General features: G+C 37.6%; 1 protein-coding gene across 1 annotated transcript in view; it reads right to left on the bottom strand.

Annotated features, from left to right (window-relative positions):
* Positions 1-15046, bottom strand: part of LOC145777418 (uncharacterized) — a 113459-nt gene that overhangs the window by 79951 nt on the left and 18462 nt on the right. The window contains exons 2-7 of the mRNA XM_082588784.1: positions 13984-14131; positions 12353-12526; positions 8117-8351; positions 3360-3545; positions 3063-3199; positions 1615-1749 (exon numbers count right to left, since the gene is read on the bottom strand). Coding sequence (XP_082444910.1) covers positions 1615-1749; positions 3063-3199; positions 3360-3545; positions 8117-8351; positions 12353-12526; positions 13984-14131 — 1015 coding nt within the window. The remainder of the gene's footprint in view (positions 1-1614; positions 1750-3062; positions 3200-3359; positions 3546-8116; positions 8352-12352; positions 12527-13983; positions 14132-15046) is intronic.

Raw genomic sequence — 15046 nt, 5'->3', positions numbered from 1 at the left:
ATAAATTCTTCCTCTTATAATTTCCCGATTTAATTTTCTTCATTGCTTAGTTTACTTCTTTTTGAGTTACTCTCATTATTGGACCTGATAAAAAGGTGCTACCACGTCGGCTTCCACATTTTAAGCTCAATCGTTTTCTTCGTTCATTATCACCTACATACGTTTTTTCCACATTTTTTTATGATCTTTCTCACTGAAACCAAGTCTTCCATCTCTTCTTTTGATACATCCTCCACCATCCAAGTTTTTCCTATCCTGTTTCAGAAACTTCAGAAACTTGTATACTTCGTTAGGACTGTTTTTCAGTTTGGTCAATTCCTGTTCAGCTTTTTTCTTAATAGCAATTGCTTGTACTTGAACTTATTGTTTTCTGATCTATTTCTGCTTCAATCCTTGCATGTGACTTTTTCTCACCAATCACTTTCCTTACCTCTTTATTCCACCTCCACGTATCTTCCCGTCAAGTCCGTCAATCCTTCAAGCAAGCGCTACTTTTTAGAAATGTAAAGTATTTTTACAAAGAGATCTACAGTATCTATACACGTGAAGCTGAGACTTCTATTTATGTAAAAACTGATATGGCAGTGAAAGTGGGACATTTACCGAAAAACCAACAAAAAAATGCTTTTCGACTTTGGTTCTACTGAAGAACATTGAAAACATCATACAAGAAACCCACTAAGAACAAACAAACTAGAAACAGACTTGGAGGGCATAAGAAATGGGTAACTAATTTAACAATTAAAAAATGAAATTTGCAGGACGTAAGTTAAGAGGATTGGCTGGCCAGCCACATAAATTGGTTGTTGAAGGTGCGGAGGAATGAAAGATACAGAACAAGAAGAACTTGGGAATTGGTGCACAACATTGAGTTGACTCGTTGAGTATCGAAGAGAAAAAGAGAAAAGCAGACTATCTCGACTTGTGAAAATAATTGACAGCCAATTTTCGGCTAGCAGATTATGAAATTGACGATGGTGATGATGACGATGGTGCTGATGGTGACAATGATGCTGATAGTGAGAATTCTTGATGATGTTAACGCTGTACATTATATCCACATCAAATTGTAAGATTTCACAATTTCTTGGCATTGATTAGTGTTTTTGCTGATTTATGAATGAAGCTTTTTGTGAAACTTGAAGTTGAAGTAAGGTCAAATGTCAATTCAAGCTGTGGGAGTTGCCTGTTTTAAGCTCGAAGATAAATATTATACAAGAAATCATAATTAAAGTGATGATGGTATTGGCATTTTAAAGATTTTTTTATTGGAAACTGAGTAGTAAATAAGCTTTAAAGACTTCGATGCTGATGCGTAAAGATTTATTAGCAGTTATTTTGATAATAGTTTTATATGGATTCTTTATCACCATCATTGCAATGAATTAGAGTGTACTGTTAAGCTGGAACAAGCTTAAATATCTCACGGAACTGAGTGTAAAATAGCGTTAGTGTACGCTTGCTGTAAGTCTTCACACTAATTATACAGCAATGTTTTCTAGATCAACAAAAACGCCACAAGCACGAAATATCTCATCACTAAGCACACTCAAAATAGATTTATAAAAATCTACCTCAGTTCAAAGGAGCTTTGTGTAACTAAAAGCGTTTCACCTGTTTGACAAGAAGGTCCTTTCCACCCACTGGTACAACCCATAGTGCAAGCTCCAGTAAAGCGATTACAGAGATTGGGTCTTTTACAATGACATTTTTGTTTGCAGTTAGCACCAAACATATCCAGAGGGCAACCTAATAAGTAACGACAAGCATTGTTCAGTGAGCTCTTAAACTGACGACATCAAAAGTAGTGGTTCTTTGTGATCTTTATGCATATTTTGTGAAGATTTCTTTTTAATTCTTTTATGTTTGTGAGTTTCTGTGAGCTATTTTGCAGTTCCTGCAAGCGCAATACTAACGAAAGCAAAAACACACCAGAAATCTCACAACACAAAAAGAGCTTTTAAAATGGGTGTTCTTGAGCTGTGTTGTTTGAACACTTTTCATTTATTGGTCAGGCTTTACAGTACGCCTATTATACGATTTCACAAATAAAATATTTTGAAACTTCTGAAAGACATTTGTTTCGTTTTCCCACAAAATTTCTTTGTTTTGATTTGCTTTTGTTTCTTAATGAAAATTTTCTTCTCGAACTATGATTCATGGAACAAAATTTTGCTTCGTTTTTAACGTTAGAAAGACTAAATTTTTAATTTATCTACAACGACAGAGGGTGTCATTTTGACATCGGTGTACATTATGGCTGATGTAGCTGTGTATGGCCGTCAACCTACAAACTACGCCAAAACAAAACCTATTCTTTTGGCATCGATAGATCAACTTTATTCACTAACAAGAGCCAAACTTTAAAAAAAGATGGGCTGAACACTTCCATGACGGTCTCAACCGGCCATCTGAAATAAACGATGAAGCTTTTAAGTTAAGAAAGGTTAAGAAACAAACAACTTAGCAAATATACTGGTTTGATCGTTGTTTTCTGCCTTCGTTCCATTAACTGGGCCTTGTGCAGACGTGTTCTTTCTTTCAACAAAATTTGTTATTTTTTGAAAATTATTTCTCGTGGAATTATGTTTTTTTCGGTTTGTTCTGTGTTTGTATGTAAAACTTTACAAAAAAATGTATTAACAGTTTCATGAATTCGCTAATTCATAGAAGATATTGAGATGTTAAATCTACAGTGTTGAATCTCGAAACATTTCAAAGATATATTGATTGATTGAATGATTGAATCTTTATCCTCGGACTGGGAAAGCTTCTTGCAGAGCTTAATCCTGGCAGTTTCGCATACTTGTAGAGGCTTTGAATCACTGACGCAGGCCCGGTCACCGAGATTGACAGAGGGAAGTTTCCGATTGTTGAAATCTTGTTGCCGGGGAATTATTCCATCCATTAGATGCCTCTGAATGGAGAGCAGTCCTTAAGGTGCGTTGCTCAAGCGCATACCCGGAGAGTCGAATCAGCGCCGCTATTGATCTTGAAGTTTGTTCGTTCCAGAAGTGACGCACTAACCAATTAACAACCAATTAACCAATTAACAACGATACCCTCATTGCATTCTAATCCGGTGAAGCCAGTGGCACATGAACAACCGTACGGGTCTGGAAGGCAGAAGTGACGTCCTTGGCACTCTTCTGTGTTTGCTGATGCTGCGTTGCATTTATGTTGACATTCATTACCAAATCTAAAAGTTCAAATATTGAATAAGTTTAGCATTTTCTCTATTGCACATACTGTACATATTTCCTAGACTTAAAAATCAAGCAGAATTCTTATTACGGTAAATTAATTTATTCTACATTCTTTATCATCCTCTGACAACCCTCCAACTGACAACATCCCACCTGTTTCCACCACACCCTTGTTCACAACGAACTCCTTTAAAACCGGGAGGGCACACGCAAAACCCATTAAACTCGTTGCATGCACCTCCATTAATGCATTCGCAAAAGTGATCGCATACTGGGTAGTTCCATCTTTCAGACGAGCATTGTCGTACAATTAGCCTTAGCATCCCTTTATCGAGTGGTCTGAAATTTACCACTGCCATTTAATTCTTTTTAAAAAATATTTATCAAAAGCCTCTTAAATGCTTAATCTAAGTATTTTCGCGTAGTATATCCTGTTTTGAAATCACTGATGCAGTTATGGTTACCAACCCAATGTTAAATTACTGTCTGCACTTGCAGTGTTGTTGATGTCGTTCGATTGTGTCAGCCGTTTCTAATGGAACTGTTCCTCTAAAAGTGCTTCTCAACCGCACATGCAGAAAGCAAACACTATTTCTTAATTTTCCAATTATTTTCTTACAGATCCAAGAATTCATCCATCAAGTGCGATTTGTCACAAAGCATCTTCTGCAGATGTTGTATCTTTAAATTAAAATATGAAATGACGTTTCTCCTCAGACTTTTTCAAACAGCTTCTATTTAACATTAACTTTTTGCGTTTATGTAGAAATTGGCATTTTTTTAAAGCCTTCGATTGAAATGAGACCGAAATTTGACACGAGCAATGGAATCTAAAAACAAAAAATTGTTCGAAACTTAGCCACTACTTGGACTAAGTAATAAACATGACAATGGAATGCCGTCACATCACAAATGATATTGTAACAAATTGCATTTCTTAACCCTTTGAATGCCACAGCTTTTTTCAATTGGGTTTACCTCTGTGCCAAAGGTATTTTACAAAAATTGACACTTTTATGAAAAACGAATTTCGGCGCGTTTTTGAAAGGCTGATTTAGGTTGTTTTGTCAAAATAGATTTGGAACTGTCAAGGTTACGTTTTGCGTCATCGATGGTTTCTATGACGTCATAAAATGATCATTGATGGGGGGCCCCAGACCCCCCACCCCTGGGTGGCGCCTTCAGCGAACAAGCCGTCAAGCTTCGCCCGCCGGCCGTCAAACCCCCCTCCCCTTTCAAAATACCTATCTACGCTACTGAATTGGATTGTTGTCATTGGGGCCCACAAAGCATATTCTGCACAGGGGCCAAAATGCCCCAAGAGCGGTACCTCTAAATACCCATTGCCAGGGATTGTCAGGCATTGTCAGGCATTGTCGGCATTGTCAGGCATTGTCAGGCATAGTCGGGCATTGTCGGGCATTGTCAGGCGTTGTCGGGCATTGTCGGATTTTTGGGGGGTTGTGGAGCATTTCTAGGGGTTCTCGAGCATTTTCAGGGGTTGTCAGGTATTGTAGAGTAGCTACTTTCAGGCATTGTTGGGAATTTCCAGGCATTGTCGATCATTATCAGTGGTTGACAGGTTTGTTAGTCATTATAGAACATATTCAGGCATTGTCGAACATTTTCAGGGGTTGTCGAGCATTTTCAGGGGTTGTCAGGCATTGTAGAGTAGCTACTTTCAGGCATTGTCTAGGATTTCCAGGCATTGTCGATCATTATCAGTGGTTGACGGGTTTGTTACGCATTATAGAACATTTTCAGGCATTGTCGAACATTTGCAGGGGTTGTGGAGCATTTTCAGGGGTTGTCAGGCATTGTAGAGTAGCAACTTTCAGGCATTGTTGGGAATTTCCAGGCATTGTCTATGATTTCCATGCATTGTCGATCATTATCAATGGTTGACAGGCTTGTTAGGCATTGTCGGAAATTTTCAAGCATTGTCGAACATATTCAGGGGTTGTCGAGCATTTTCAGGGGTTGTCAGGCATTGTAGAGTAGCTACTTTCAGGCATTGTCTATAATTTAAAGGCATTGTCTAGGATTTCCAGGCATTGTCGATCATTATCAGTGGTTGGCAGGTTTGTTAGTCATTATAGAACATTTTCAGGCATTATCGAACATTTTCAGCGGTTTCGAGCATTTTCAGGGGTTGTCAGGCATTGTAGAGTAGCTACTTTCAGGCATTGTCTAGAATTTCCAGGCATTATCTAGGATATCTAGGCATTGTCGATCATTATCAATAGTTGACAGACTTGTTAGGCATTGTCGGAAATTTTCAAGCATTGTCGAACATATTCAGGGGTTGTCGAGCATTTTCAGGTGTCAGGGGTTCTCAGGCATTTTAAAGTACTTTAGATTCTTTCTGGCAGGCATTGTAGGACATCTTCAGGCGTTGTCTAGGATTAGGCCTGACAACTGACAATGCCTGACAACCCCTGAAAATGCTCGACAACCCCTGAAAATGTTCGACAATGCCTGAATATGTTCTATAATGACTAACAAACCTGTCAACCACTGATAATGAACGACAATGCCTGGAAATCATAGACAATGCCTGGAAATTATCGACAACCCCTGAAAGTAGCTACTCTACAATGCCTGACAACTCCTGAAAATGCTCGACAATCCCTGAATATGTTCGACAATGCCTAAAAATGTTCCATAATGACTACCAAACCTGTCAACCACTGATATTGATCGACAATGCCTGGAAATCCTAGACAATGCCTGGAAATTCACAACAATGCTTGAAAGTAGCTACTCTACAATGCCTGACAACCCCTAAAAATGCTCGACAACCCCTGAAAATGTTCGACAATGCCTGAAAATGTTCTATAATGCCTAAACAACCCGTCAACCACTGATAATGATCGACAATGCCTGGAACTCTTAGACAATGCCTGAAAGTAGCTACTCTACAATGCCTGACAACCCCTGAAAATCCTCGACAACCCCTAGAAATGCTCCGCAACCCCCCCCAATAGCCGACCATGCCCGACAATGCCTGACAATTCCCGACAATGCCTGACAATGCCCGACAATGCCTGACAATGGGTATTTAGAGGTAACCCCCTAAGAGGGGCACTGCTATGACTAATGGTTATACACTTGGGAGGCAAAATTCAACCTTATCAAGTATCTTGTCAGTGCATATTTGTCTTCAGAATGTATTTCGCATTTGCTTTGGACGTACCAGAAACGTCCAACCATCTTAAAAAAACAAAAAGCCTGGCATACAACTAACTACATATTTTGACGTATCACATACGTCCTTGGCATACAAATAATGCATTCTTATGACGTATGAGAAACGTCAATGGCACTCAAAGGGTTAAATAGTGAAACTTAAAACTAACTCCTAAAAGTTTAACACTTTAATTGATATTAGATAGTCTGGTTATTATAATAATTTACTATAGTATTGAATTGATACGAGATTGCACAAGCACCTTACAGAGAAAGATTGTTAAGCATTGATCACTTGTATGCAGTTGGACAGATATTAGAGATGAATGAATACCAACAACCCACAATTATGGCATTCGTTGACTATGAGAAGACATTTGATTCCATTAAGCATTCCTTTGTTTTCAAACTGATAATGCATTTCAAACTTACGGTATATCAGATAAAATATTAAATATTATCAAAAATACATACACATAAGGCACTGCACAAATGTGAACAGAGAAATTGTGATAAAATAAAGACTCAGACAGGGGTGCACCAAGATGACACTCTTTTATCTGTTATGCCTACAGCTCTAGTTAAAGAGATATTTAAGAGGCTGAAAGCTGAGACTGAACTTGTTAATGGACAACTGCTGAACAAACTCAGATTTGCAGATTTAGTATAGAAACAATACTTGAAAAATCATGGCAGAAGTCCTTCAACTATTGCGAGAAACATCAAGCCACGTTGATACCGACAAGAGTGACACCAACACCAGTCACGACTCCAAAGATGAATTTTTTGGTGTGTTGGTGTCATCGCATGAAACGTCGGTATTAAAAGACAAGTCACTTAAGTCAATTGTGGAGGTCTTTTTTCAGACAGAAGCAAGTCGTAAAGCTTTCCTAGTGCCAATTTAAAAGTATTTTCATTAAATACAATATCCCCATTCCTTCCAGCGCTGACACGTGTTCAAGTCAAAGCGGGCACTACTCAATAACTCGCATTTTGAAATGCTCGTGCTTTTGCAAGATGCAAAACAATAAATTTCTACAACGACATTGAGATGGCATTGAGATGGCATTGTGCTGGCATTGTGATGGCATTGTGATGACATTGAGATGCAATCAATGCAATTTGTAAACGAATGATATCATTCGTTTTCGAGGTCATTTTGACGTCACAAAATGCTTGCTATGTCAGTTTAAGATAAAAGTAGCGGGAGAAGTAACGGTAGCGTGCCCTACTTTAGCCCGAGTACTGGTAGCCAGTAGCGCGCTACTTTTGAAGTAGCAAATGCCTGCCTCTGGCGTTGTTTAAGTTAGAGCATTGATTCTGTATGGTTGTATCAAACATGTTGTTCAAATATCATTGTTTATCTAAATTTGGAAACTTCACACTAGGCTACGTGAAAATCTGTCTTAATAAACAGCGCTTGTATGGACCTTTTCCAGAACGTTTATCATCACAAAGTATAAACAAAACTGTGGACACCTGCTCTGTTCACATGTCAAAACGCTTATGAAGTAGTATTATACAACTGCTAGTACTAGCGCACCCGATTAATAGTACAAGTGAAGAATTTTGGTTATACCAACCTAGTTTTATGAAAGGAAACTTGATTTTGTTCTGCTTTAATAAATTTGCTTGAAGCACCCCGCTATGCTTCAGCCCTAAACTAGCTATCTTCCACAAAGTAATTTTCTAGTATTTAGCATAAAGTGTTCTGTTTATACCTGTAATTGTTGTCTCTCTTCTCCTCTATTGATTGATAGCACTCGTAGATTCCTGCGTGTTGAGCCGTTACACGATCGATGATGTGTTGAAGAGTTGTGCTTGCGATGACGACGCTTTGGAATCTCCATACTACTTCAAGAGTTGGGTCAAAGGCATCGAACTCTAATGCTAACTTTGTATCCCCAACACTGGCTGCATATGTGAAGCTGTTCGGCCATAGCCCGGCACCAGTACCTAGCCAACAACTCAGTTTATTTAGGCTATGTAATTAGGGACTGTATGTAGCTGTACATTTTTACTGAAATTTATTGATTTCATTTGCAGCCAAGATAAAAGAAAAAAATCCAGGTATTATTTCAGGTACTTTGAATTTCCGACATTAGCAAAGTACTAAAATGTAGGCATCCAAAGTAAACAATATCACACCAAATCAGAAAAATCAAATTAATAATGTATGGAGCTTTCGCCACTATTGGATCATCAGTTGAATCACAAGAAAGTTAGGGGAAAAGTTTAGTAACGAAATTTTGTTTTGGAATTTTATTTTTTGGTATACGAAATATTGTATCATCACAGATAAACGGTATCAACAAAGAATAAGTACGGTTGACAGTATTTGCAGACAGACTGTTGATCAGCCAATGACAATATACAAAAATGTACACTAATGTGAACTTGTAACTTATTTATTAAAATAACTATAGACTACAGTACCTTACGAATTGAACAAACTTGCAAGTTGTTGGTTACTAAATTGAATGAGGCGTTCTACTGGTGCAAATTAAGCTAAACTATCACAAGATGTATACAGTGACAATCTGCTTTTATTCCGACGTTTCGTCAATCAGACACGACTGACTTCTTCAGGGGGCTAGACCAGGTAGTGACTACCTGTATAGCATGGCAAAATACAGGACCATGTTGCTGAAATCAACTAAACAATCATGCAAAATGAAAATTCAACTTCTAGACAAAAAGTTATCGCGCGCATGTAATGCATCGCAATGATGGCATCTTTTTTTCCTGCTATCTACAAAAAAACTATTGTCAGTGCTTATTTGACGTTTTTTAAATTGGTTTCATGCTGATTGTAAAACTGTGCAGTAGTGCGTACAAAACTCGATTCATCATGACTCATGCCGTTCACTCTCCTCTCTTGTCGTTATTTAAGTTTCTTGTTGATCGTTAACATTTAAGCCCCCTTTTTTTAAGTTATTTCAAAGTTTGCGCGCGATAATTTTTTGTCTAGAAGTTGAATTTTCATTTTGCATGATTAGTTGATTTCAGCAACATGGTCCTGTGTTTTGCCATGCTATACAGGTAGTCACTACCTGGTCTAGCCCCCTGAAGAAGTCAGTCGTGTCTGATTGACGAAACGTCGGAATAAAAGCAGATTGTCACTGTATATATCTTGTGATAGTTTAGCTTAATTTGCACCAGTAGAACGCCTCATGTTATTTATTGGTTACTAAAGCTAATCAATGAACTGCTTACATTTTCGGAATCAGCGCCTCAAATTCAAATGCCAGATCAGTTATTCCAGGCATAACTTATTTTTGTGTACCATTGCTGCTGTACAGTAAAGTGAAAACCACAAAAGCTAAGCAATTCTAGGACAGCAAGATGTTATAAAATTAGCTCTTTAAGTTATGAACAAGACACGTAAAATTTTAAAAAGCTATACAACTGCTTGTTGATTGATTGAATCTTTATCCTCGGACTGGAAAAGCTTCTTTGAGAGCTTAGACTTGGCAGTTTTGCATACTTGTAGAGGCTTTGAACCACTGACGCAGGCCCGGTCACCGAGATCGACAGAGTGGCGTTTCCGATAGTTGTTGAAGTGTTGCTTCTGGGAAATTATTTCATCTACTGGATGCCGCTGAATGGAGAGCAGTCTTGAAATGCCTTGCTCAAGCGCACACCTCGAGAGCTAAACTATCGCTGCTTCATCTTGAGTGAAACGCGTAACTCTGTAAGCTCTTGGATGATTGTAGCTAAAAAAGGTTTGTAACCATTGTGACTTATCATCCATTGCTTATATCCCACACCTTTTGTATTGTACCAGGCTTTAGCGTCTCATTACACCAGATCAACGCAATCGAACTGTTGCAGTTTCAATTTAAGTTTTCCTCAACTTTCAAATCATTGCAACTGTTACGGCTAAATTTGTTCATTTAAGCCCTCCACATTTATTGAACATCGCATGGCCTTTTCAGTAATATCAACAAATAGTTTTGGCATGTTTTGTTTGATGAATACGTCATTGGTTTTTTCAATTTATGGTCTCGTTTGGTACCGACATTTCTAATGTATGCCGTAACAACAAGTTACTTCTATGATTTTACTTGTTCACTTGTTGTTCCTTTATTACGTTATCTATTTTGCAATGTGGTCGCTAAAAGAAAAAAAAATAGTTTCTAATAAGAAAAATAATTTGTAACTTGCAGATCAACTTGATTCATTGTAAAATTGTTTCTCAAAGACGGTCAGAAATCGAAACTACAAAAGTTACGGTGCAAGTGAGATTGTCCACAACGCACATCAATGGATGCTAAAAGCACTATTAAAACCAATTCAAAATCGTGTGGTGTTGTTAAAGCAATCTGCACAGAATAAAGCTAATCAGACAGTCCAACTTAGCAAAGATCAGCACAAAAATCCATCCAAGTAAATTGTGAAGTCGTAAATAAACCACACAAAGCGGACCTTATACCAGTGGTATAGCCAAAGGGGAGCAAGGGGGAGAGTAATTGTCCGTCTCTGTAAAAATGAAGTTAATGAGGCGTTACTCAAAGAGAACTGTTTTCGATTGAAATTCCGTATCTGATTGTGCAGTACAGTAGTAACTCGTAGCTTAATTTAACCAGATTCGATTAAACACATTCGTTTTCCTTGATCCAGCTGGAAACCATCCACCGTCCACATGTCACAATTCATCTACTCAGCTCCAAACTTGCTTCACGGAGCCAGCTTTGAACTCGGGAAAGCAGCTGACGTAGTTGAAGTCTTAAAAGATAGACTTAAGAAAAATCGAAGCGAAGAAAAACATATAGATTCTCTGTGGCAGGCTACCATTGACTTAACTAAATGCTCCAACATTGAACTACCTAAAGAAGGAGAAGTGATTGCCGGCATATAAAGATCGCAAGCACCCTACACATTGCAGGGTTTTGTACTAGGCAGAGTACAGCACCGCAGTCAAAGCACAACGACGCATTTAGAGTGGACATTTTCTACCCTATTCTCAATAAAATTAACGCAGAATTGCAAAGAAGGTTTGCTGGAGCAAATTGCAATTCTGCTTGGGATTAAGTGTTTGAACAGCAAGAGCGAAAAATTTTTGCTAATGAGCAATTTGAAACCTATTGCAGACGTATTTCTCTTGAATTCTGGTGATCTCTTACACGAATTCCATTAAGCCGAAAGACTGATCGAAACGACTAAACAAGGTCCACCTGCATCTGAGTCAGTTTTAGAATTCATCTGCAAAATTGGACTTTACAATGAAGCTTCACAAACTCGGGGAGCCCGAGCTCTATCATTTGTGCAAAATAGCTGTCACAATCCCAATAACAAGTGCTTCTCCATAAATATCTTTTTCAACTTCAGTCTTGTTTGCATATTACTATGACAGACAAAACGTCGTTAGATGTCAAAAACAATACAAAAATTGACCACTTTCCAAAAATCACGTCATGAGAAGCATGATCAAAAAGGCTACTTGACCGCATGAAAATAAAAGACTAATTGACTATAGTGAAGCTACAAACTGCAGCATTAATAACATCAAATGTTCTAAAACTATTTGGGCATGCTAAAAGATCGAAAAAATCTACATGGAAGGTAAGGTTTACGGAAAAAGAATACGAGACAAACAACCAAGACGATGGCATGACAATATCCAGACATGGACGGAACTCCATTTGGCAACACTGGGCGAGCTAACTCAAAATCGTGACTCATGGAGGCAGATGACCCGTGTTGATCCGCAGTAACCAATCTCGATTTAAAGTCTCGAGTCTAAATATGCTTGTTGTGGTGTAATGTAAATCAATCTTCTAAGTGCTTGACGAAGGCTAGATGATGTATAGATTTTGCAGTCCTTTATTTTTTTTTGTATTGCATAATAAATGTCGTGTTGTTGCTTAGTTTCGATTGCGTGTAAATGAGTCTATGGATCTTCTGGTGAGCACTTCATTTACATCACTAAATAAGCAACTTAGCCAATATCTTACCCATTTTTATGGCCGTTACTTTGTGTAAGATATTTTTTTCATCTTTTAGTTCACAGGAAAATACTCCACTCCTTTCTAAACCAGCGTCCGGGAACAAGCTCAACTTCTTCCCCGGCCACGTTTCCGGTGAGATAGGACCAACTAATAAATAAGAAGGCATTCGTGTCCCTGAACCTGCCAAAAAACTTAATATCTGATTTGGAAATGTTGGAACAATACCTATTATAACAACAAAACAATGAAAACTATTAATACTACAAAAAGTGCTCAATGCCAAGCAAAAAGGCAAAGCAGAGCGAATTAAGTATTATAACAACAATATTCTTCTAACTTGGATTGCTTAATACATACACAAATGGCACTGCACAAATCAGAACAGAGAAATTAAGTGATAAAATAAAGATTTAGAAAGGGGTGCCCCAAGGTGACACTCTTTCCCCTGTTATGTTTATAGCTGCAGTTGAAGAGATATTCAAGAGGCTGAAATCTGAGACTGGACTTGTCATTAATGGACAAATGCTGAGCAATCTCAGATTTGCAGATGACATCATTCTTTTTGCACAGTCAGAATGTACTCTGCAACAATTGCTTGAGGAACTGAATCGAGAAGGGAAACGAGATGGAATGAAGATGAACAAGAAAAAGACAAAAATAATGTGTAACGAGATAGCAAGGAAACAACCAAGGACGGGTATTTTGATAGATGGAGAAAATATAGAAGGAGGTTGATCAATACAAATATCTAGGGAAAATGATAACACCAGGAAACGACATCGAAACTGAGATCACCCAAAGAATAACATCAGGCTGGAGAAGATTTGGTCAATATAGCACTTTTTTAAAGAGCAAGAACATACCAATTAGCCTAAAACGAAAAATCATGGACACAGTAATATTGCCAACACTAACATACGGAGCAGAAACATGGTCACTCACAAAACAACAAATAAGAAAACTGGCAGCAGTGCAAAGGAACATGGAAAGAATAATATTAAACATAAATAGAAAAGACAAGATTAGAAATGAAGTCATCAGAAACAACACTTGTATCAAAGATGTCATAGAAACAGCAACAAACCTAAAGTGGCAATGGGCGGGACATGTAGCAAGAATGACAGACAACAGATGGGCCAAGATAACCACAGAATGGACACCAAGATATGCAAGAAGAACTAGAGGGAGACCAAAAAGAAGATGGCGAGATGACATGGAAGAAAAGATAGGCATCACCTGGATGAGAACAGAAAAAGACAGAATGATGTGGAAACATATGTGGAGGCCATCTGCCAGCAGTGGCATGACCGGCTGATGATGATGATGATGTCCAATGCTTAAAAAGCGTTCTGAAATTATCATTAATTAAAAACAAAAATAAAAATAAATTGAGGAAGTTTATAAGGGGGTAACAGCTGGTCAGTGGTCAAGCATGATCAATCTGTTGAAAACAGTAAGATGAATAATATGACAAAGCTTTCGTAGATAATTCTCTTTGTTGTTATAAGAAAATAGTAAAGGCAGAATCATACAATTTGTTTTGATTGCGCAGCGCACCAAAACAATGTGAGTCCAGCTACTGCCAGAACGATATAAGCATACAAACTTATCTGTATACGAAGAATAGGATTGTAAACCTGTGTCTTGATAACGCTTGAATGCATCATGACCTAGTTCTGATTCATCTGAGACACATTTCAAGTACGACGTAACTTCGTTTCGCACCAAAGCATGTTCGTTGATCAAAGTAAAATCGAGAGCGGTGATTGTTCCTATAAATTTAAACTGAAAATATTGCTTTCATTGAGAAAAAAGTGATGCTTTTAGCCATTGCATGTGCAAGCAAAAATATTCATCAAACCAAGTTGTAGCCTACATGTTAAGTGTAAATAGCAACAAACGATATTTCTTTGAACAGCATTTCAATATCGTGGCCATGATATTGGACATAGTCAGAATCAGTGTCTAAGAAAGAGTATGCATCGACTCTATCGTTTGGTTTCGCCAAATCAAGGCAATTGCAGCATTACAGTCCCAAACTAATTTCTTTTCAATTTGCAAGCCATTGCAACCACCCGCTTTAAGACTACTGTAGGTTATTATCATTATGACATAGTATATTTAGGTTATTATATTCCTTACCACTCACCCATTTTTCAACTACATTTTATTGCACAAGCTTTAACCCTATCTGCAGCGACACGGGGTTTTATGAGGACGCCCCACTCTGGTAGTGAAAATTTTCACAAAAGGAAATATGCTAGAAATGTGAAATTTCTTGACGTTTAGTTTTTATTTTTTGCGAATTTTTTTAACCTACACTGGTCATTTTTATACCTTCCTTCCCTTCACAACAAGCATTTCCTCTCAGGTGGCTAGACAATGCTAGTTATATATATGTTAATGTTAGTACAATATAAATGTTAGTGCGATTACTTTGAAATGTAAAAATGCCCAAAAATGCCTTATATTTATGAGCAAAAATAAGTTTTTCTTTAGTTTAGCATTACTTTATGTTATAATTCAAAAATTTCAATTTTGAAGCTATTTTTGGGAAATTAGAATAAAAACCGACTTTCTGACGTCTTTTTATCTCAAACGCTTTATTTCAATAAATTTGTTGGGTAAAAATTTAATTTCTATACGCACATTACACATGGCTATTATCTGGTAAAATATTTTGGGTCTATGATTTTCATA

The sequence above is a fragment of the Aplidium turbinatum genome, chromosome 9, assembly GCF_918807975.1.
Source record: "Aplidium turbinatum chromosome 9, kaAplTurb1.1, whole genome shotgun sequence".
Taxonomy (NCBI): domain Eukaryota; kingdom Metazoa; phylum Chordata; class Ascidiacea; order Aplousobranchia; family Polyclinidae; genus Aplidium; species Aplidium turbinatum.
The sequence above is the reverse complement of the archived record's forward strand: the minus strand, read 5'-3'. Positions and strand labels throughout refer to the sequence as shown.